At 35.7% G+C, this 25,213-nt stretch overlaps 1 protein-coding gene across 36 annotated transcripts; it reads left to right on the plus strand.

Annotated features, from left to right (window-relative positions):
- The first annotated feature begins 4,558 nt into the window (after positions 1-4,558).
- On the plus strand, positions 4,559-24,570 carry LOC149144617 (uncharacterized). 36 transcript variants are annotated; one of them, XR_016264359.1, is made up of 10 exons: positions 4,559-4,654; positions 4,839-4,935; positions 14,461-17,359; positions 17,800-19,075; positions 19,486-19,626; positions 19,748-19,873; positions 23,074-23,181; positions 23,512-23,557; positions 23,644-23,715; positions 24,203-24,568. XR_016264359.1 is itself a non-coding variant. In XM_089447900.1 (8 exons), the coding sequence occupies exons 5-7, from the start codon at positions 19,811-19,813 to the stop codon at positions 23,548-23,550; spliced, it is 210 nt and encodes a 69-aa protein (XP_089304026.1). In that variant the 5' UTR covers positions 4,661-4,935; positions 14,471-17,359; positions 17,800-19,075; positions 19,486-19,626; positions 19,748-19,810; the 3' UTR covers positions 23,551-23,557; positions 24,203-24,568. The 36 variants fall into 36 exon arrangements, 4 of the variants coding, with proteins under 4 accessions (XP_089304026.1, XP_089304028.1, XP_089304029.1 ...); XR_016264352.1 differs by having other exon boundaries at positions 14,471-17,359; XR_016264351.1 differs by lacking the exon at positions 4,559-4,654 and having other exon boundaries at positions 4,661-4,935.
- The last annotated feature ends 643 nt before the right edge of the window (positions 24,571-25,213 follow it).

A 25,213-nucleotide genomic window follows, 5' to 3' on the forward strand; every position in this document is an offset into this window, starting at 1 on the left:
ATGGTTTACTAAGATCTATAATCCTAGCATTAAAGAATGAGAAGGGGGCTTAGGACTTAATTTCATAGGGTCTCACGGACCTAAAGGGAAGGTTGCAAGAGAAATTGATAGGGGAACCCCCAAAAGTGGTGATAAGGGGATTAGGAGTCCAATTATCACAAACCATAAGCCCTTAACCCATAACCACTAAATTCCCTATCCCCTTAACCTCTATTCCATAATCCCTTAACCCCTGCACTCACAACTCATAACCTATAACTCCCTTGACTCATTAAATCTTAAGACACTAATCCCTAACCTATAATACATGAACCAACTCCTATGCCATAACTCCTTATCCTCTTAACCCGTGACCCTTAACCCCTAACCCTTCACCACCTAAACACCTTAATTGCTAACCCCTTAACCACTAACACCTAAATCCCCTAAATCTTAAGTCCTTAACTACTAAACTCAATTGTGTCAATGTAGAATAATATACATAAGAGAAAATAAAATGATATTATCCATGTCAATGCTTGAAATAGCCTTAAATTAGCCATGAGTGGTGAGCCAGGGGGTGAATGTGGGGCATTATTAAAGTTACATCATGTTTAAATTCCTTTTACATTGTGAGGTTGTTCTCCAATAGGGTTGAAGCATCATCACAAGGAAGCATGAAACATTTTTGTGGGGGAACGATTAAAGTTGTAACACAATTCAAGTGATTTACACCAACTCCAATGTAAATGACATCATTGTATGTTTGTGTCAAGTTGTTAGAGAGGTTATTTATAGACAATATATTCAATGTACTTAGATTTCATCTTTTAAGGGTCTCAACTCTAACATGGATTTGTACTAGGAACACTTCATGCAAATTAAAGGGGGCCTTTTTGTTTAACCACATATACATAATTAGAGCACCAGATGTTTCCCTTCAGATCCCCCTTGGTGCATTCAAAGTGAGTTTACATTCGTGTCGAGTTGAAAGTAATCATAATGACCTTCCTCTTCTTGATAACATCCTATTTTCACTTGTGAAATCGTGCTTCCAAATATGTGAACTCAACAATAAAACACACCTTAAAATACATGAATGTCTCTCAACATGTGAAAGAAGTAAACCCTTACCCGAGTCTTCATTTTTTGGCAATTTGGGCTTTTTGTCACAAGATATCTCCTCTTCTCTAGAAAGAGGACATAAACAAGCTTTTTTATGTTTCTAAATGGGGTACTCTTCACCTATGTCCTTCTCCTTTACACCATGTGATACAAATGCCAATTTTCTTATTCTTGGCTATGGTGTTCTTCTTTCATGTGACCCTTGACTATGTCTTGAAATCCTCCAAAATCTTCTTAAAGGATGGGAGCTCCTCTTCATGCATGAAGCTATTGGAATGTGACAAGTTATCCAAAATTCATCCCAATATGTAATTTGTGCCTTGGGAAATGTGAAAGGTACCCTCGATGGAAAAAACATGCATAAAGATTTGTGACCAAGTGCCCTAAATGTGAGATGTTGCCACTTGTCCATTATGCCTCTTGTTGATGATGAAACCGACACCCTAGTTGTGCAAGGCTCACAAAGTGTCACTTTGCGTCAACTCAAGGTTGTTGCCATTGTCACCTTAGCAACGAATCCTCTCACTTTGGATTAATTATTGAATCATAGGGGTGTCCGAAAGCAAAACTTTATGGGGTCTTTTATGTGACTAGATCACTAGCATTGAAAACCATCGACTTTACATTGGATGGTTTAACATCTTGATGATCCCTTTCTTATTGACCACAACTTTTGTATTCATTATTGCTTTCATCGCAATACCTCCAATAGATATTGGTGGTGTTCATGAACCTATTTTTAGTTGTGATAAGGGGATTAGGGGCTCCCTTATCACATCCCATAACCCCTAATGTGTTTAATCCCTTAGCCAAGGGGGGCCAATGGTGTAGTTGTAGGGGCATTGGGACCAAATTTGGGGGTTCATAACATTAGGAAAAGTGGAATGGCATGACCAAAAGGGTTGTGGGTGGGTATGTTTTGGTGTGTTGAATGGGGCAAGGGGACACAAGGGTAGCATGGATGGTAGAAGTGGGAGGTAAAATCATGGCTTACTAAGATCTATAATCCTAGCATTAGAGAATGAGAAAGGGGCTTACGACTTAATTTCATAGGGTCTAGGGGACCTAGAGGGAAGGTAGCAAGAGCAATTGATAGGGGAACCTCCAAAAGTGGTGATAAGGGGAATTAGGAGTCCAATTATCACAAACCATAAGCCCTTAACCCATAAGCACTAAATTCCCTATCCCCTTAACCCCCAATCCATAATCCCTTAACCCCTATGCTCACAACTCATAACCCATAAACCCATTCGCTCATTAAATCTTAAGACACTAGTAACCCCTAACCTATAATCCATGAACCAACTCCTAAGCCATAACTCCTTATCATCTTAACTTGTGACCCTTAATCCCTAACCCTTTACCACCTAAACACCTCAACTGCTAATTCCTTAACCACTGACACCAAAAGCCCTAAATCTTCCTTAACTGCTAAACTCAAGTGTGTCAATGTAGAATAATATACATAAGAGAAAATAAATTGATATTATCCACATCAATGCTTGAAATAGCCTTAAATTAGCCATGAGTGGTGAGCGAGGGGGTGAATGTGGGGCACTATTAAAGTTACATCATCTTTAAATTCCTTTTACATTGTGAGGTTGATCTCCAATAGGGTTGAAGCATCATTAACAAGGAAGCATAACACATTTTTGTTGGGGAGCGATTAAAGTTGTAACACAATTCAAGTGATTTACACTAGCTCCAATGTAAATGACATCATTGTATGTTTGTGTCAGGTTGTTAGAGAGGTTATTTATAGACAATACATTCAATGTACTTAGAATTCATCTTTTCAGGTTCTCAACTCTAACATGGATTTGTACCAGGAACACTTCATGCAAATGAAAGGGGGCCTTTTTGTTTAACCACATATGCATAAGAGCACCGGATGTTGTCCTTCAGATCCCCCTTGGTGCGTTCAAAGTGGGTTTACATTTGCGTCGAGTTGAAACTAATCATAATGACCTTCCTCTTCTTAATAACATCTGAGAGCTTTTCCATATACACGAGATAAAATTAAAGGATCACCTCATCTGTAGATGTTCCCATTTATTATGAGATTCAAGGGATATTTTATTGCCTTTATCAACATTTGGATGGGTCGTTATCATGGTTGACTGCAATTTGACCGCATAAACTTATAACAATTTTCTCTCTCCTTTCACTGAGTTTGACTGAGCTATTTTAGGCTGACTTTGACCTCTTGACTAGGTCAAGTTTGACTGGGGAAGACTGAGCTATTTTGAGGATGATTTATTGTTGATTTGACCAACATTGAATTTTTGGTTAGGGCTGAAGTTTGACTACATAAATTGATAGGGTTGTTTTGACTTTGAATTGGGAAAGTCAATTTGACTTTTGTACTCTCTCTCTCTCTCTACTGAACTTTTGATATAATAATAAGAAAAATTGATCAAAGGGTTTTCCCAACATTGAAGTTTTTCCCTGGCATTCACCAAATTTGGTGTTCTATTGTTTGGGCTTGTTTTCTGCATATTTTTTTTATGTGCTATCTATTTTTACTATTAATGTGATTAATGGTTAATGTGATTGCTACTGGAAATCTAAATTTAAATTGTTATTGGGCTGCTTAAGGAACATTGAAGTAATTGTGCTAAACATAAAACATACCATTGGTAACTAAAATTAACAGATTGTCATCACAACCCCTATGATTCTTGTCACATTGATCATTTTCCATCTAAGGTATACAAATCTATATGTAGTTCATATATGTATCATTGGTTTGATCATAGCTTGCCTTAACCATCTAGGACACTAGGTGTAGGAAGATGTTCCTTTAGATACCACATTTAGTTGGATATCTATGATCCATGTGTATATGATATTATGTCCAATGTGTACTATTTTTATTGTGTTCACTTAAAAAAATTTTTCTAACTCTTGATGCTTTGGGTGTAGTTTTAATATGAGTTGTTCCATAGTGTTTCATAATTTTTCTCATAGAAGTGTGTCATCTTGATGGTTTGGGTATATTCTTGGTGATTTGAGTAGGTGCTATACATTGATCTTATTGCACCCCATATTTCCTTTAGTCAAAATTTATCCTATGTATCTCTTAACAACACATGTGAAGGCCTTCTAAGCTATAGCTAGCTTCTAATAGGGTATTTTAAGCTCTAAGTAAACTTCCTCAAAAATAATAAACTACCTATAGCTATTTAATTTCAATGATAACATTATTTACAATTTTAAACATATTTTTCACCTCTTTAAAGCTCATGTCCATTTTCCTACTTACTTATATTAGAAAAACCTCATATATTTTTATTTCTAAGCCTTATTGATGCCTTAATTAGACTAACATTATCACTTATCTACAACATCATTAAGTATAACTTGTACGTGAAATGACCTCCTTGTGTTCAAATAAAAATAAAACTTAATGAAAAACTAAGGGACTATAGAAATTGCCTTATAAGGTTTTACTAATCATTAAAATTTAATTTGGCAGCGACTCTAAAATCTAAATGGACCTATTAAAATTTATTTTCCCGTGGCTGACGCGGCTATTCTCCTTTGCCAGGTTTGGGACTGAGTTCACTCTCGCTTCTCTTTATGATTTCGTAGCAGACTCCATACCCTGCTATGATATTCAATTATTCGCTTCCCTGTCGATTAGAATAGATTTTTAACGTGTATTTATTATATCAAATCTGGGTTCGCTCGAGCTTTAATTGAGATATTTTTCTGCTGATTTGGATTTGGAGGTTTTCGCTGCAATTCGGAGCAGAAAACATGTCGTCCGCATATGAAGATAAAATTGCAACCTTCCAGAACTCCGAGGTGTACGGATACGTTTGAAAGGTATTTTTCTGATCTCATTTCTATGATTTTTATTGTTAAAATTTCAAAGGATTTAAACTTGTATACCGAATTATGGAGAAGAAGGCAGGGTTAGGGTCGAAAAGAGTTTATAAATTCAATCATATTTTTTTCATGATTAGCAAGACCGGGCACTCCTGTGGAGTTATGATCTTAAAGCTTTTTGGGAAATTCAATGGTGATGTGGACTGATCAAGACGCTACGGTTGCTTCAGAAGTTCTCCTATGATTGTGTTGCTTCTTGTGACATATGGATCTACTTATTCTGGTCTTTACTATGTTCCTTGCTCTGATACTATTTAAAAAATATTTAAAAATTCTGCACTGATGTAGTGAACAATTCTGAAACTATTTTGAAACTAAATTGTAACACCAAGACACATAATTTCTAATGGCAGCAGCAGAATAAAACATAATTAAATAACAGTTACACAATCGCAAAACACAATTTTTCTAGAAAACTCAACTAGGAAAACCCTTTCCTTGATTGAGAATTTTATTGATAGAGAATGAGCAATGGATTTCTTATTATACAACTTTGTTTCAGTGGAAACCAATCTAGTTTTCTTTGCTTGTCCTAAGCTTGAAACACCTGCAAGACCTTATTTTCTTTCCTGATGTTCAATCCTACAGAAAAATCATTCTTTATAAATCCAATATGTTTACCCAAGGTTCGAATATAGGGGGAAAGTCTCTAGGACAGCTGGAGATACCCCAAAAATCCAAGTGCCAACATAGAGGAATGGGAATGGCAGTGTGAGAAATAAGTAGACAGCACACTACCCCCAACCCCACACTGGAAAAATCTGTGAGATGGATTATTTCAAGCACAGTATCAATGTGGGGGGCTCCGCCTAATAAAAATTCCTCCCATAAAAAGAAGGAAAAAAATTATTTTACTGTTTTCGGTTTGAGTTTACCCCCACCCCCTGTAGGGGAGGCATGGGCATCCTTGTGGGAATCAAGGGGTATCTTGACAATCTCTATGACAAGGTGCCACCCCATGACATCCACAGTGAATAGGGGGCACCTAAGGGATATCCCCAAGCCGTCCCATACCCAAGCAGTGGACACCCATGACTTCATCCCTGTTCGTAGGACGCAGGGAATGCAGGGACACATCCCCCATCCAGGGATGCAAGGGATGTCAAAGGCAAATCTTGTTGCTGAAGATAAACATGCTACTGGTTTGCATTTGAATTCACCCAATTATGCTATGCAAGTTACATCTTATATATCCTAATAAAAAACAAAATGATGAAAGGGTATTAAATCCCACTGCATGTGGGTGACTATGAACAGTATCAACTGCTTCCTAGTTTCTCAAGTGTTCCCAAAGACGATCTGATGCAAATATGATAAAGTGATCATGAGGCTGAAGGGTATAGAGTCATAGACATTAATTGAGGGTTCAACAGTCAAGATAGGCCCACGGAGAGGTTCAGAAAGACAGAACTTTTGATATAATGGTTCTCGGTTGAACTCAGGCTTTTTCAAGTGTACATCTCCAATAGATCTCGAAACCTGCAAATATGAGAAAGAACATTACAAGCACAAGATGATAGAAATTGAAAAATATAGTTCTACAGCTACAATTTCACTCTAGCTTAGGTCAAGATAACAATTTATTCTGTATGGGTAAAAGTTAAAAACTGATATCCAAAACAATACCCACAAACCTCAAACTCCTAGAGAAAAGAAAGAATCCTCTGAGATGATAAATGCTTCTTTTGTGGCATTAATTTATATGTAAAACTGCTCCAAAACCAGCGAAACCATCCAAGAGATGGATGCATTTACAGAAGAAAAGCATACATGATCACTCAGCAGGAAAATTTAAGAATGCTAAAGTCAAATCTATGTTTCCAGGGGAAGGGTGTAAAATTTCTACCCCAAGATTGTTATCTCAGATTTTAACACAAAACAGAAATTTCACCTCTTAACTAGAGGTTTTCTGAATCTTAAGCCTATGAATTTTCAACCTTAGGGCTGTTATGAAAGTGTATAAAACAACAGCAGAAAGAGTACAATGTTTCACTTCCAAGCAATCCACACTCTCCATATTCATGGAGAAAAGTTACCAAACAACTTGGATAAGTTCCAGCCCTCTAGTGCAATTTATCCCACATAAACAAAGTCTGAAATTATCTTTAACAGCAGTACAAAAATAGGCATATCAACAACAAAACAACCCATTAGATTCCTCAAAAAAGATGTTAAATCACTAAACAATTTTATGTTTTACTTATGTCAAAGCATCAAGACTTATATAGTTGTAAATAACAACACATTAACATTTATGGTTGAAAATCAAATCTGGAAAATGCATATGTTTTGGACAACTGAAAACATCATTTATATATTCAAGATGAAGTGCATGTACATAACATAGCCTTCTCTCAATGCTAGTACAAGTCCACTAGCTCTCTAAAACCCTAGCTAGGGAAAACCAAGGAGCTCCAATATGCAAGAATCACTCCAACACTTACTCCAATGCCTTCTCTCAATGCTAGTACAAGTCCACTAGCTCTCTAAAACCCTAGCTAGGGAAAACCAAGGAGCTCCAATATGCAAGAATCACTCCAACACTTACTCCAATGCAAGACATACTCTTCTCTGCATCTTCTCCAAAAAAGTTACGTTAAGGTTTTCAAAATCTAGTGATGATAGCAACAACAAAAAGACGAGAGAGACAGAGAGAGATCAAGTACAAGAGAAGACTGGGAGAGAGGAAGAGGACTAGTGCACACTCCTCTGTGGGTCACATCTCATCACAAGAGTGAATGCAAGTGAGTAAATAAATAATGAATGAGGACTCTCTTCTTCTTTTATTTATACGAGAGATAAGGGAGGCCAACAATACAATGTGGGCCTAAGACCTTACAAGCAACCTACATGTAGGCTAACACAAGTGAGATACACTCCAAAGTACATGTGTCATGCTCCAAGCTGATGCCATACACAATAAGGGCTCTAAGATAATATAACTACAAAAGGTAAGTCCACATGCTTCCATCGCAAACCTCCATGAACTCCATCCATCCTCCTAAGTGATGTACTCAACTGAGTCAGCTACCTCCCGTAAAAACATTCTTGCAGCCCACACATACAACCCCAAGCCTCCAAACAAGAGTCCAATCAACCCCATGCCATCTAGGGCTTGATGCCCTCCAAGATGCACAACACTCCTCCCAAGTAAGGCATTCTCCAAGCAAGTGAAGTCTCCATCTGGCCATCATAAAGAGTGTCCACTAAACTGTCAGGAAAGTCCAACATCTAAAAGAAATATAACAAGCCGAAAAACATCTAAGGTTAAGCATCCATTGATTAAGCTATCTCAATTATCAACACCATCTGCCACGCACCAATTCATCTTAAACCATCCAGGGGCTGAACATACACCATGCACCCCAAATCTCATGAAGCACCCAACAATGGTGTAAGACTTTCAAAGTAACCCTAAAAACTAACAAAGGGTTCCTGGCCCTAAGAAATGTGTATCTATGTCTCCCATCCTAGGGAAGACATCCCACATCCCAGATGCAGGATGCTGTCCTTGACAAACTTTAGGCAACAACCCCTGAAAACAATCCAAAATTGCAACTTGTGCAGTCTAATCCAACACCTATTATTCTCATCTTCAAGGTCTGATCTGCATCCTCCATGCCAAACAAACTAATTTAAGGTCTCATTTGCAATTTACATCCCCTGTGATCTGCTACATGAATCTGTCTAGTGAGCTATAATGAGAGTGTGACATGCATATTTTATGCCCAGATAGTTGATACAGAGGATTAATCTGTGTATATTAAGTAAGATAGACAAAGAAAGGTTAGATTTATGTTTTCTATTCCCTGGCAGCATCTTACATTAAATCCGACCCACGTGTCTAGTGCCAAGCTGAAATGTACACCCACTAACTCTACCCAAGATTCAGACTTCCCACAATTGGGAAGCGTTCCCCTGGGTTTTTGCACAGACATATAGATAGCATAGTTCTGTGTTTTTAAGTGGTACAAAGTCAATTATACAGTTCAAATCACAAGATTTTAAGTTTCGCTTTTTTGTATAAAAAAATTCCATTTGTTTGACCAAAAAAAAAAAACTACCTTTTATATATTCTAATATATATCTCCCCCACATCACCATATACCCTCATTTTAAAAATGGATTCCGCGTACCAGCACCCACACCCATCTTAGATTCCACACACACCCATGATCCACATACCCTGATTTTAAAAATGGCTTCCCCATACCAGCACCCACACCCATCCCAGATGCCCCCCACACACCCATGATCCCTGATAATGAAGCAAATGTCTGTGAACTTAGATATCCTCATGGCACATCTCATTACTTTTCAGTTTATATCCCCTTGCCTGGATCTTCCTCAAAACCTGTATCATCATTATCAAATCCATCACATGACTCTCCCACAAGATGTTTAAATATGGAAGCACCCTTCAATAGAACGAAATTAACTGATCAAAAAGATCTACAAACAAACAGAAGATTGTTAAGCCTTTTAGCCCTAATGAATAATCTGATTTTTTTTTTTTTTTCCTTCAGGTGTATCAGTTTGGATGCTTTTGCTAAAGCTTTGGACCTTCAAGAGAATGCAGAGTAAAAAAACCTTTCAAATCTTGAGCATACGTCTTCTGTAGTGTCGTATTAGAAGAGTGGAATAACAAATCTTAGTATCGACAAACTACCGTTTGTTATTTGCTTATGTTTTCCCTTTTATCAATGTTTCAACCTCCTTTTAATTCCCACCCTCTTAAATTGACCCACATAACACACTGACTAACACAAAGGAAATGGAAGCCCACTCCCACCTATGATGAAGCATCTCCCTTGTACTTACATTCAGGATGAGGGCTTGCTTTCTAATTTTATAGTTTTAAATCATGGGGGCAACCAGACTACTAAGAAAATGTTAAAACACTTAGGTTGCACTTTGAATTCTCTGTGCATTTCAAGGATTTGGGAAGAGGGGGAAAAGATAGGGAGCTTGTCTCGTCAACTCCATGAGTCCTGCTTCCTTCTTCCTGAAAACGCAAGATATGGGCTTCCTTAAGATGGGAACAAAAAATTGAGTGAAAGGAAAAGGACCTTAGAGAAATACAAATTCAAATTGAATTTTTGCCTGACTGGGAAGTAGACTGGGAAGTGAGACAGCTATGGATAATGACTTGGAGCTTTTATGAGGTCTCCTCAGCCTTGCAACGAGTAAGAGTCTTCCTAGCTCATTTTCATCTTTGTTGCTGCCCATAGTTCAGTATAGTTGCAGCTGCCTTTCAGTTTGTGTCCTGGCAGCCTGAGTTGTGGAGTAGCTTGACATCTGAACAACAGTGGAATGGGCAGCATATGAAGAATGAGTTAGTGTTAAATTTTGCATGTGCAAGCAGTGGGGCACTGGTCTCTGGAACTCCACCTGAGAGTTTTTGCTTCCAATTATTTTTGTAAGTAGTCTTAAATGTCGATAACTTTTAGAGAATGTGCTCATGGTTATGAAGCCATGGAAAGTGTCCAATGTTCTGTTATTTTCCTCTTCATAATGGTTCTTGTATCACCTTCTCAGAGATCTACAATATGATTGGGACCAATTGTCTTTATGTTGGTTTTCTGGTTGTAATCTCGAGTGAGGAGGGACAGAGTGACAGAGTAGGGAGAGTGAAAAATCCAGCTATCGAGGGCCAGACGGGAGAAGACCCACTTTCATGAATAAAACTCCGTTTTTTATTGAGTATCGAAAGCTTTCTATTGGTTTTGAATCTGAAATCTGTGGGCTCTGTGGGAAAATCGTAAGTCTATGTTGTAATAGCTTTAACATATACAAAATCCATCTCCTTCTCCCTTATTGATTATCTCAGATGTGATTTTTAACATTTCCATTCATCATGAGATGGCCGCGTAGAGGGCATTTGATCACTGCTATGTATAATTATTGAATTGAAGAAATGGGTCTGATGAATTGGCCCAATTTAGAATCTCAGTCTCACAGTAAGCTGATTGAACTGACAATATGGGTAATGATGAAATGACATCATTTCACAGTTGGGCATGGCGTCTCTAAAGCAACTGATAGAATAGAGAACTGGATCTCAGAAAATCGCTCAAATTCCCATGTCGGTCTGAGTACTTTCCATTAGGTGATTGAACGGTAGCTGCCTTTCCGGACGAATTCAATCAATTCCCAAATTAGGAGTGGCTGAGTGGCTATGGGAACAGAGACTAATTCACTTAAGGAAGCGGTTGAGATGATTTGATCCAATCCCTAAATGGGTTTCACCTTATCGCAGAAGCTGACTAAAACGACGAAACGAGAGGTGATGTTTTTTTGAGCAGTCAAGCAGGCTATTCCTCTGTACAGCTACGAGTTTGCCGAGCATTAATTCGATGATAGCCTTCACAATTTATTGCTAGTCCTGTAGATCATGCCTCGGCAATTCGACAAAGGAGGAAACCTAGAAAAACAAAAATCTAGAAGAAAATTCTGTTAAATCGCAGTACTGAGCTCGGTGCTGCGTTATTTCCCCCCTGGCACTGCGTGTGTGTTAGTTGGCACTGTGCTTCCCCACTTGGCACTTCCTTCTACCCAAAATTGCAGCGTTTTTGTGTATAATGTTGGGCTTTTGTCAGGGACCTACTAATCAATTTTCCTCAGACCATAGAGTCCTCAAATCGACTCAATTGCTGCGGATTACCCTCTCTGCGATCCACTTACAGTTTCACTCTGTTTTGGGTTTGTCTGAGTTTCGTTTTAGGTGTTTATGCATAAAGTAGAGTAGGTTGTAGTGGTCCTTTAAGCTGGTTCGACATCACATTAGCTTTTTGTTTTCTAGTTTTTATAGATACTAATACTATACAGATTTCCAACCTTGGCATTAGTCTACTAGACAATTCCTGTTTTGAACAGAAACACTCTGTCACATTTCCTATAAATTTTGATTTTAAACTTCTCATGGAAAAAAGTCTTTTGCACTGCCACTAGTCTAGTTTCCCTAGTGGCAGACCATGGACTTGCAGTAACTCTCTTGATATGTAATTTTAAAAAATAACAATAGAACAACTTAGCTTACAAAAAAAATTAACAGCCAGCAGAAATCAAGTCCCCACACCCACCCAAGCCCCTAAATTCAATTTTGAAGGTGCCTCCAAAAACAATCTTTGTCCAGCGGGGTAAGGAGTATTCAGAGGTTATCAAAAAAATGTTATAGCAATAACATATAAATTCATAAAACAATCCAATAAGTCTTAGTAATGTACATCATTGAAGTGCTAAAACATGGATTTAAGAAATTCATTTATGAAGGCAACTCAAAAGTAGTAAATGATAAGCTTAATGGCAAATCTCATCATCAATAATGGGAGATGCCCAATCAATCAACTTGGATTAGGCAAGCTACAAGAGGTTTAGAATATTGTAGGTTTGAACGTGTGAGAAGGACAGCAAATCAGGTGGCAGATTGGCTTGTGAGTTGCAAACAAAGCAATCATGACAATGGAAGTTCATTAGACTTGTTACAAGTCAATACCCTCCTCTCTAGAATCTCATCATCAATAATGGGAGATGCCCAATCAATCAACTTGGATTAGGCAAGCTACAAAAGGTTTAGACTGTTGTAGGTTTGAATGTGTTAGAAGGACAACAAACCAGGAGGCAGATTGGTTTGTGAGTTGCAAACAAAGCAATCATGACAATGGAAGTTCATTAGACTTGTTATAAGTCAATACCCCCCTCTCTAGAGACTTGCCCGAAAAGTTAAAGTCATATAGCTTCCTGAGATGATCATGTTCCAATGAATACATATTTCAGCACACAACACCTCCTCGGGTCAACACCATTGCTTCAATAAAAAAGTTAATATGTTTACCTTCCAAGAGATCAAGGAATCAACCTTTTGAAAGTTCATATATGTCTTGTTCACAACTTCGATTGTGAACAAGACTGTAACGTTGTCATCAATTTATAGGTACTGTAACGTATCACCATTTCTACTAAGCAATATCGATGTCATACATAATGTTGGACCATAAATAGTGGTGAGCTTGAGGTGACATACATAGAACAGTACCACATACATATAACTGTGAGCGAACCAAGAAAGATCGCTGCTCAGGATTCTATTTTTTTTTTTTTACTTTTATGATAGCTTCAGATCTTGCAAACTTCCAGGAGGACCACTTCTTCTTGAGAGATGACTTCAGTAGAATTCCTATTCTGCTACTTGATGCTGGGTATAGAAGATTTCAAGGAGACTAATTCTCCTCAAACTGAGAGAGGATTGTCTTTGCAAAAATCAAATGCTTCTGCTGCTTGTGACCGAAAATTTATTGAGGTCTATTTCTGGGATCACAATGAACCTACTGTAAATCAACATCTCCACAGGTTGACTCACCTGATATAAGCAGTTTGAATTGTGAATATATATGTGTGTGTGTGTTGATCAGGTCACTGTAGGAAGTGCAAGATTCATACTATCAGCACATATTCTTATCACTGCATTAGTCTCCATATATCTTACTACCCTCATCTAGGAAAGCCACTGACATTAGAATTTATGAGGTTAAAATAGATTATTGTCCAGAATTTAAGTCACTGTTATGAGTTTTGTTGAGTGTTACTATCCATATGACATATACATCGCTAATACCTTATTCATTGTGTCATGGCTAATATAGGATGACCAAGAATTGCCATTAACAGAGTCTAGAGTGCAGGTTTGGAGGATACATACAAGACTTAGATAAGCCATACCTTAGAAAAATACGAGCCTTAAAGAATCGCCTCTGTATTTAAACAGACTTCTTGAGAAGGTGCATATAGAGGTGATATGTAGTCATAGTAAGTTACTGCCACACCATTATAGATCCATTTTGATGAGCCATAGACCATAGAAGAATGAATATGCTGAAGATATCATGGAAATAGGTATAACGAGGCATTGCTAATACAGTGATGCCAAATATAGCGATCCCTGTAGCTTGCTTTTGAAGAAATAAAATGCTTCCTGAAGTGTACCCATAATTTCCAAGGTTAAGTATGAATGTCAATTCCTCTCTCAGGTCCATTACCGCAATTCAACAATGCCTTTTTAATGTTCACCTTCAATCAAATTCTTATATACTTTGCACTCAAAACCACACATTCGGGGAGCTATCCATTCACTTGTGTGGAAACAAAAGCAATTTAACTTCAGGCTTTGCTAGATTGTCTCTAGATTTTCAGGTTTGTCTAATAAGTGGTCAACATCGTACCAAAGGACTGATCACAAATACACTATAACCTTGAGTAGGTCTAGAATAAATGTGGCCCTTGCAGTCATATACCAGCAAAACAGTGGATTGCACCAACATAAATACACCATTAGAGGGTTCTATTACATATGATGTGTCATTATATAGGGCTGCTAATTTTTTGTTACAAATCTAGGCTTATTTTCAGCAACATCTATCTTTAGTTTACTTGTGATTTATATTTAGTATCAACTAACTTATATAGTTCTTTGTAGATGCAATTTCAAAGGAGCTTGGAACATATTATCAAATGGACAAAAGAAATTGGATGAAATTGAAAAATAGGTATTGTTTGTGTATTTGATTATTCATTGTGATATGCGAAAAATGTATCAGTGGTAACTTGTGCTCAATAAAATTTATATGACTTGAAACTGGTTATGTGTAGAACACTAAAAGAATATAGAGATGGGGTTGAGGAATTCTTAAAGTTTGCCAAGGAGCATTCAAGGAATAAGATGTCCACAAAATGTCCATGTAATAAATGTGGCATAGTGAAAGTACAAACATTTGATAAAGTACGAGAGCACTTGATTTGTGATGGTATAATAGAACAATATAACATTTGGTATTTGCATGGAGAGAGCATTCCCAGTCAGGTATCTTGAAAAAAAATTGAATTGATCTAGTTTCAACCTTATATGTTTTACAGTAAATATATCACTTATTTTTATATGTGCAAACTCCATTTTTTTTTCTTTGTCTCCTTTAGATTCCATCTATTATTGATAAGGACAGGCAACATTCTGAAAATGAGCCACATGAAGTTCTCGAGCATATTTCATCTCAACTGGTAAGCCATTTAATATTAGTCAAGGGCCCTATTTGACTAGGTTGACCAAATGCTATTGATTTTAATTTTCATAAAAACCATAAAATTATTAACATAAATTTTAATTTTCTTATTAATAGGGCTATGAACATGTTGTGGAACATGATTATGATAATCAGGTTGATGAGCATGAAACATTGTTTAAGAATGATAGTGAACCTCTAAATGATGATGATGATGATGCAACCATTGTCGGTGATCAAATGCTTGAAATGGTGAATGATGTCAATCGATGTCTTAATCAAAACATCAATGAGAGTTGTGATAATGAGGGGTTGGCATCAACAAATGTACTAAATGAACTTAATGAATATAAGAAGCTTATTGAAGATGCCAAGAGGCCATTGTACCCAGGTTGTGTTGACTTCACAAAACTATCAGCCACTATAGAATTCTACGATCTGAAAGTGAAGAGTGGATGGTTTGATACAATTTTTAACCAAATGTTAAAATTGCAAAAAGATGCGCTTCCTAAAGATAACACACTTCCAGATTCTGCATATGCTGCAAAAAAGTTGATAAAATCATTGGGATTAAACTATGATATGATACATGCATGTCCAAATGATTGCATTTTATATCGAGGAAGTTATGAAAGTAAATATGAATGCCCAACATGTGGAAAATCTCGATGGAAGGTGGATGCTCAATCTCAAAAGGTGCGGAAAGGTGTTCTAGCCAAGGTGTTAAGATATTTTCCCATAGCACCAAGGCTAAAAAGAATGTATAGGTATGATCTTGAACACTATAATTTTATTCAAGTTTTCCCCTTCTTGTATTATCTTTACCATTTGTCGTAGTGTTATTATATGATAATATATTATATAAATGAAAAAAATCTTTTTCATTATAGCTCTACAGGCATGTCACAAAAAATGAGGTGGCATCATGAGAATGCAAGCAATGATGGTTAAATGCGCCACCCTGTTGATAGCCCAGCATGGAAAACTATTGATGACAAATGGCCTAGTTCTTCTAGCGAACCTCGCAATGTACGACTTGCAATGACAGTGGATGGATTTAATCCTTTTGGAGACTTGAGCAACACATACAGTGTTTGGCTTGTAGTGTTAGTTACATACAACCTTCCACCATGGTTGTGCACAAAAAGGAATTTTTGTATGCTAAGATTGTTAACACTTGGTCCCAAGCAACCAGGTAATGACATTGATGTGTATTTGGAACCCTTAGTAGATGAGCTAAAGGAATTATGGGACCAAGGGGTATGGACATATGATGCTTATAGTAAGACATGCTTTAACATGAAGGAAATTCTTATGTGGGTGATCCATGATTTTCCTTCTTATGGGAATATCGTTGGTTGCACAACAAAAGGCTATAATGCATGTCCCATATGTGGGAGGAACACAGAATCAAAGTACCTCAGTTGTAGCAGGAAATGTGTGTACATGGGACATAGGAGATTTCTTCCTCAACATCATAAGTTTCGCTCACAAAAGGCACCGTTTAATGGGAAGGAGGAGCATCGTTATGCCCCTCCAATTGTAAAAGTATCAGATATTTTGAAGGAAACAAAAGGAAAGGAAGAAATTTGGGGGAAGATTGAATCAAATAAAAGGAAAAGAAACAATAAAATAGGTGAAAAGACTGATGTTGTGGTGTGGAAGAAACAATCAATTCTATTCAATCTACCATATTGGGAGGTATGTAGACCCATCAACCATGCCTAATTATTGGACGCAACTTGCTTAGTTGACCTCATTGTGATTAGATGTCTTGGTTGAATTTATTGTTTAGAGAGTCTTGACAAGTTGGAAAATGATATTGTGGAGACATTGTGCTTTCTTGAAAAGTATTTTACTCACTCATTCTTCTATATAATCTTTCATTTGAATGTATATTTGGTACGTGAGCTTCGATATTGTGGCCTGGTTGCATATAGATGGATGTACCCCTTTGAGAGGTACGTGAAACTTTTCTTTTTTATCAAGCACAACAACAAGATGAGTTTTTTTGAAAGCTTTTCACATTGCTTAATTCTCTTTTGTTCATTTTGTAGGAACATGAAAGTATATAAGAGTTATGTTAAGAACAAAAATAGGCGTGAAGGATGCATTGCTGAAACCTATATTGTGGAGGAATGAATAAAGTTTTGTGGAGGATACTTGAAAGGTATGGAAGCTATTGGATCCACACATGGTCGAAATGAAGTGTGGGATGAGGAAGTTGAAGAAGTTATCCTTGATGGAAAGCCATTATCTGCTCCAATTCCTTTATAACTAGATGACATTAGTTGAAAACAAGCCCATAGGTGAGTTCTATTTCACACAAACGAAGTTGATCCATGGATAGAGTAACATATTTGGCCTGTAATTTTTTGTTTGTTTGTTTATGGTTTAAAAAAACATAGATCCATGGATAGATTAACATATTTGACCTTTAAGAATATTTTATTCATATTTTATCAAAACACATTAACCACCATATCTATCGTCCATAATTTTTGAATTAGGATGCACAAAATGGAGATTTCTAACTCAATTACCCAAACGAAAAAAGATGAAGCTCTATCGTAGAAACTCCATACCCATAATTTTACTAGTTGGTTAAAACAACGGGTAACGATATTATTTATATTATAAGTGTACTTGAAAATCAGTAAATGGGAATATTGTCATGTAGGAAATTAAATATTTTTTCAGAGGTTGAATGTATGAATCTAACTACAATTAAAAATCTAAAACTATACAGGTGGAAGGAGATGGAAAGGTGTCTGATACACTTAAATGGCTAGCGCGTGGCCCCAAGAATTTCGTGAATAAGTACAATGGATTCCTAATCAATGGTTATAGATTCCATACAAAAAGCATAAAGAATGAGAGAACCACACAAAATAGTGGCGTGTGTATGGAAGCTCAAATAATGATGAGGTCAAGTTCCAAAGATGCAAAACCTGTACTTCAAAACACAACATTTTATGGAGTGGTAGAAGAAATAATTACATTGGACTATTTTTGTATGGAGTACACATTGTTCAAATGTAATTGGATTGATGTATACAATAAGAGAGGGATCAAAGCTGATGATTTGGATATTAAAATGGTGGATATGAAGAAATTCTTAAGTCAAAATCATTGGCAAGATGATCCATTTATTCTAGCATCGCAAGCTAAACAAGTATTCTATGTACAAGATCCAGTTGAGGCTGACTGGTATGTAGTGTTAACGTTTCCTCCAAAAGGATTGAGAAATAATACATCATATGAACTCGTGTATGCAAATTTGTCACAGGTTGTAGACTTTCAAGAAACAAAATGTGTAAGTGAAGAACATATTGATGATGTTGATGTCAACATTGACGTGAACATGGATTATGTCCGTTCAAATTGTGAAGGAATATGGTTGAATATTAAGAAATAAAAGATATCAATTTTGCTATTTTGTTTCGATAACTCCAAAACTGATATTTGGTTATGAAGAGAGATTCCTTTGTTTCTTATCTATAAAATGTTTTAGACCCATTTGGTAGATCTATTTTTAGTACCTACGTACAACCGAGACTATTGTTTTTGGCTTGCACCATTAATATTGTCAAATTGAACACATAAAAAATTGATATGTGCGAAGTTTCTGTAACTTTTATATTTTTATATTTTTTAAGATTGAAATGAGAATTTTCTATATTATTATTGGACCAAAGCCCTAAAATTTACTCATTTAAAAGAACCCAGAAAATACAAATTTCTTGGGCACATGCCATTTGTTTAGTCTTTTTTTGTGATTATTGGTTGCAAAACAAACTATGCAGCTGTGGGTTGCAAAACAAACTATGGAGATAGAGGAGTGAAATTACTGGGAGGGAAAAAAGGATCATAAAGAATCCGAGCATATTACTGTTAGACGAGGATGCAACAAGTGCACTGGACGGACAATTGGAGGATTCCTTAGCTTAAGCACAATTAAGCTAATCATTCTGCATTTTCCTCCATGCAGGTCGACAAAAACAAGGATGAACATTTACAAAAATGTAAGTGTCATTCTCATTTCTCAATTTCTCTACCAACAGTGTTGTAGGATAATATCTGCCTTCAATCTTAATATTTCTTGTTTTATTTCCCAAAAGGTTCTATCTTTAAGACATTGCATAATCTAATAATTCTACATTTTCCTGCTAGTCCATGAGATAATACTGACTGGTATTTCACCTCCATTCTTGGTGTTTATTGGCAATTTAAAATATTACATTGCCATTATGATATACTAATGATTTACATTTGCAATTCTGATTTTCTTGTTCTTCTTTATGTATTGTCCATCCATGCAGTGATTGTTTTGCTCCAACTGATAAATTGCTTCTTCCAGCAGTGAAAACAAAAAAAAAATCACTGTAAACTTGCCAGTCAAGTATAATTGTTTATTACCTTGGAAACTATGTAGGTGCTTGATAAGGATGGTGGATTTCTTTCAAAAGGTAACCTGGAAAGTGGTGCAAGCTGGACAGTGGAATTGGGTCTTCAAACTATGGGGTGCCCTATCATAGTGGAGAATATGAGTCAGCCTCGAGAATTGCTTATAGAGGTCAATTAATTTCTTAGATTAACAAAGTTTTTATATTACATTCAATAACTCATTTTTGTTATTTTGAGACATGGTTTAACATTGTCATGTTATCTTCTGTTGGTTTTCACCAATATTGTAGATGCTCTGTGAGGAGCGGGGGCTCTTCCTTGAAATCACTAACATCATTTGAGGCTTGGGGCTTATGATTTTAAAGGGAGTCATGGAAACTCACAGTGACAAGATCTCGGCTTGCTTTGTTGTTGAGGTAATGCGATGATTGCAAACAAGATAATTAACTCTCAGACCTCTGATTCCATGTAAAGCTTCCTCTTTTATTTGTGTTTGGTTGCTTTCATATCATATAATTCTCCATGCTTTCAAAAAGCCTAGATAGGGAAAACTAAGAGAAACCCTAGCTCCACCAAAGATACTTCAACAATCAATCTTTTTGAAATATCTTTGGTGGAGCTAAGGTTTCTATTGGTTTTCTCTATCTAGGGTTTTGGAGAACTTAGAGCATTATATGATGAGTTGTGACTGTGTTCATGGATTTGATTTCTTACACACATATGAAGTTCTCAATTGTCCAAAATTATGTTATTTCAGATTTGACTTTCAACTTATCACTGCCATAAATTTTGTTATTTCAAAGATTTGACTTCCAGATTTTCATAAATACAATGCCCTCAAAAACATAGATGAACAATTCCATATTCATAGTTTAGATCATATTCCAAGAATATATACATTTGCTGTACGGATCAACAATTGTCTCACGAACAAAAATCACATCACAAGCGGCAATTGAACTTGGTTGGGGAGGATATTAATTTATCCTCTCAAGTTCCTAAGTTTTTTCTGTTGTCGAATTGAATTAGAACTAGATAACACTCAAATAAAAAACCTGGTTGACCAAAAAATACATAAAGTATTCAAATTTAGGAAAAAAAACATATGTATTAATGTGCATCCATATGAATCACAACCATTATACAAAAAAAATCCATTTAACTTGAGTTTTCTTGGAAACAGATTTGGAGGTTTCCCAACATGAAATTCCTAAAGAATATGTTGTCTTGAAGCCAAGCGTGCACCATATCATAGTTAAAATCTAAAGTCTTTGGCACCCTTAAACCTGGCACTAGTCTGAGAATCCTATACCATACTAAGAGCATATTTGTGCTAAGAGAGTTCAACATGCATTTACAACCACATTTTTTCTTAAGGGTGAAAGTGGTTTTGTGCCACATAACTCTGTTTGAAGGACAAATATCCATATCATAAAACAGAGGCAAGCTTGAAATGCTTGTTCTATAGCTAGAATTATTGTTATGACATTGTTCACAACTTTTAAGTACTTTGTTGGACTTCAAAAGGATGTAAAAGTGATTTAGTGGGTCAGAATGTTCAATGATGGGTATTATTGTGAGATTATTTGCCCAGCATGCTCCTACTAAATTGAAAATGGGTTTTTTTCGCTTGTTTATTTTTTGGGCCAAATATTATAACAGCAACACTAGTGCATTAACTATGCTAAATGGTCACCAAAAAATACATAAATTATTCAAATTTAGGAAAAAAACATATATATTAATGTGCATCCATATGAATCACAACCATTATACAAAAAAATTTCCATTTAACTTGAGTTTTCTTGGAAATAGATTTGGAGGTTTACCAACATGAAATTCCTAAAGAATGTGTTGTCTTGAAGCCAAGTGTACACCATATCATAGTTAAAATCTAATGTCTTTGGCACCTTTAAACCTGACACGAGTTTGAGAATCCTATACCATACTAAGAGCGTATTTGTGCTAAGAGAGTTCAACATGCATTTACAACCACATTTTTTCTTAAGGAGTGGTTCTGTGCCACATAACTTTGTTTGAAGGACAAATATTCATATCATAAAATAGAGGCAAGCTTGAAATGCTTGTTCTATAGCTAGAAGTATTGTTATGACATTGTTGACAAATTTTAAGTATTTTGTTGAAGGACTTCAAAAGGATGTAAAAGTGAATGTTCAATGATGGGTATTATTGTGAGATTATTTTCCCAACATGCTCCTACTAAATTGAAAATGGTTTTTTTCTATTTATTGTTTGGGCCAAATATTGTAACAACAACACTAGTGCATTAACTATGCTAAGAGGTCACTTTCTTGTTAATTTGATCATGAATATTTCTTTTACAAAGCAATATTTCTTAGCTCTGTTTACGTTAGTGGTTTGATAAGAATGTTTCTACAGTCTCTTCACTGAATTTCTTAAAGTTTTTACATTTATGCTTTTTGACAAAAAAAGGGCTAACGTTTTACCCTCGCTAAGTAAGTATTCTTTAAATAACCCTCTAGCTTGGTTCCTTTTTGTTCCATCTAAGCTTGGAAAAGTGTCATGAATTTACATTGAATAATATAAGAATCTAGTCTTCTCCATAAACAATCAAGCCAACTCTTTCATTTTGCAAATTACTTACCAGTTCTGGACATATTCATGTTGAAGGTGTTGGATTTAGGTAAGTGATGCAGAATGCACACCTACAGTTCTATTGTTCACCTATTAGACCAGTGCAAATTATAGGCAAACTTGGAAGGGTTGGACATGACTGTTCCAACCATACTCTTATTGGTCTGCAATACATATATTCATAACACATACCTACAATACTATTGTTCACCTATTCGGCTAGTGCATATTGTAGGCAAATTGTGAAATGTTGGACTTTGTTGGCTCAAGTTCACACACTAGCACTAAAGATGCAACGTATTGTGTGCATCCTTAGATATGTTTGAGATTGCAAGCTAACTGTTTAAATAAATGCATGTATAAAACTTCTATATTAGCAAAATAACCATCAATATTTTTTTCTAGCATTTTGGGTTGAATTCACAATAGTATGCTAAAAAGTGTCATTTCAATGTCTGGAAATTAGGATATATAAATGTGAGATATATAATCTACATCTTTAGGTTATCTCCTTTTCAAATCTAAGCTTTTTTAGGCTACATGTTAATTGTTTGAACTTTGAACTTTGAAGATACTCGAATGAATGGACTTCGTAAGGTAGTGGTACATTAAATTGTGTTATTTCAAAGATTTGACTTCCATATTTCACAAAATACAATGTCCTCAATAAATACTTATATGTATAGATACTTATGTCTAAGATTATATATGTGTTGGAGTGGTTCCTTTATGTTTTACTATAATCCTGATGCTGACAAGCTTTAGCTGACTTTTTTCATCAATTGTTCATAGAATATGCAAAAGATTTCATTGTCAAAATGTGGCAAAAACTACATTTCTCATGATTTATGTTTTTATTGTTCATGACACAATAATCATGTTGCAAGAATGAGGTATCCTACAATCTGTTTCAATTTGTGGATATTTTTTTCCTCCCGTTTTTTTACAAGGACGTAGATTTCATTTTCATGTTGATAGCTTTTGCATGTATCTTATCTAGCCCCAAACGCTGGTAATGGAGCGGATATTTAGAAGTAGTCGTGGACACAGATTATCAGAGGTTAATATTACAATACCACTTCCACCTGGTATCAGAAAAAGTTTAATGGTAAGTGACATAAAGAAGAGTTATTTAACGATAGGGTTGAAAGGGAAACCTCATGTCTTAGTTCTAAGTCATTTATTTGCATTTCTTAGTTGTAAGTCATCTGTTTTTGAGCTTTACCAGATCAATTATTTCACTAATCCAATATGCATGGCTTGTATTTCTCACCTGATGTTAGTTACTTGACATGGTTGATATAACATTCTATTCTAGACCACTTTTATTTTAAGTCAAAGATTTTATTGATTAAAAGGATGTTCAGTTTTTGATTGGTTTACTTGGAGCTTGATTTAAAAAAGTTTTGTAAATTCCACGTGGATGTTATTTTTTCAGGGTGAGCTCTTTGCATCAATAAGGTCAGATGAGTCCTAGAACATAGGTATACAACAAGCACATCTTTGGCCTTTTTTGCATATATGTTATTGTTTATATCATTGATGGATGGTTATTGATGATGTAAAACAGAGGATGGGAAGGTCCTGCGAATTCTCTTGACAAAACAAAATAAAATGGAGTGGTAGAATTGTGTTTTAAAGGGTAAGCCATAAATCAGTTCTTGAAAGGTAGAACTTGAGAATGGCAAGCTATCTGATTTGGATCTAGAGACACTGACTCTAGCTTTATTTATATGAATGACGACTTTGGCCATTGTCCTATTCGTTTCCTATGAATGATTTTGATTTTCAAACTCCAACGAGTTTGTTGATAAATTAATTAAAGATTTGATGACAAACTTATAGTTTTCAAAGATCTTTTCTAAATCTATTTTCTTAAGAAAATTTGTCTTTTTACTTTAGGTACTATAGATTGCTACTGTGTGGCATATGCTATGATATAATTGCCTAGATAAATAAACAAAAGCGTTGTACAACATAGTCCTTTTTAAATTTAAAGAAACAATATTTCCAAATACAAAGTTTATTAATTAAGAACATCTTTTAGACTTATTTTCTAAGTTATGATTATATTTCGGTAGGGGATTTTGTGTACGCTGATATTGTGTTGTCTCTTTGGTTTCTGTCAGGTAACAATTGTTAATAAGGAATGTGTTCTTGAGCAGTAGGCACACCTTATTCTACTATCGATAGGAAACTCCATGGTTTCCAGGTATGGCAACAAAAACGCAGATGTCAGTGGGATATCCAAAGTCCGTGTTGGATGAATTTAATACTAGTGATGATTTTGATTCCTTGTCAGATAAATAATGTCATGAGTCAAATTCAAATAAATAGAAGCAGCTCAAAAATGAAGGTGAAGCTATTGCTTTCTGTCCAAGTCAATTTCTTTTATTTGTTGGCTGTTGTCATGTTTTGAGTGCAAAGTTGTGAAATTCCAAATTGCATGTTGGTTTATGTAAAGGGGATATATATATATATATATATATAATTTTTTTTATCATATGTCGTTCATGGTTTCCGGAGATTCATGTTACATGTGCACAGAAGTTTAGATATCATTAAGATATTTAAACACCAAACAACAACAACATTGAGATTTTTCTTTCACTCAACCTATAACGTATTGCATATGTCTTCATCAATGTTTTTCTTCCATATGCTATCCACTTATGACATTTCCTTTGCAATATTTGGTGCACTTGCTAGTTAGAGGTCATTTATAGATTATAAATGTCTTCAAAGTTTCACTTCTAATTGAGTATTCAACTGAACATATTGATTCTCTTATACATAATTATTTTTCCCTACACCCACTTTTCATAACTTCCATAACCATTAAGTAGGGACTTGTAGCTTCGATATTGCTTTTTTGTAGTAAAATATTGTCGAGACTTTAAATTATTGAAAGTTGTAGAATTTACAATTTATGAAGTTTCAAGGTCTAATTTTTAAAAGTCTAATTCTTTAAAGGGTACTAGCTCAATGGAAGAGCACCTGCTTTACAAGCAAGAGGTTGGTGGTTCGATTCCATCATGCCTTGACATCCATATGGAATGACGATGATAAATTTTTGGTGACGGAGGCTCTTTTGACCATCACCAATGAGCTTTGGTGACATATTTTGACCCTCACCAAAA

The sequence above is a fragment of the Pinus tabuliformis genome, chromosome X (genome assembly GCF_031772625.1).
Source record: "Pinus tabuliformis cultivar Carrire ecotype Pingquan chromosome X, CPIR1, whole genome shotgun sequence".
Classification (NCBI taxonomy): domain Eukaryota; kingdom Viridiplantae; phylum Streptophyta; class Pinopsida; order Pinales; family Pinaceae; genus Pinus; species Pinus tabuliformis.

Excerpts from the sequence above, each read along its gene's own strand:
- LOC149144617 (XM_089447900.1), top strand. The coding sequence starts at position 19,811 with ATGATTTTAAAGGGAGTCATGGAAACTCACAGTGACAAGATCTCGGCT. Across the intron at positions 19,874-23,073 it reads CGGCTTGCTTTGTTGTTGAG|CCCCAAACGCTGGTAATGGA; the intron begins GTAATGCGATGA and ends TATCTTATCTAG. Across the intron at positions 23,182-23,511 it reads GTATCAGAAAAAGTTTAATG|GGTGAGCTCTTTGCATCAAT; the intron begins GTAAGTGACATA and ends TTATTTTTTCAG.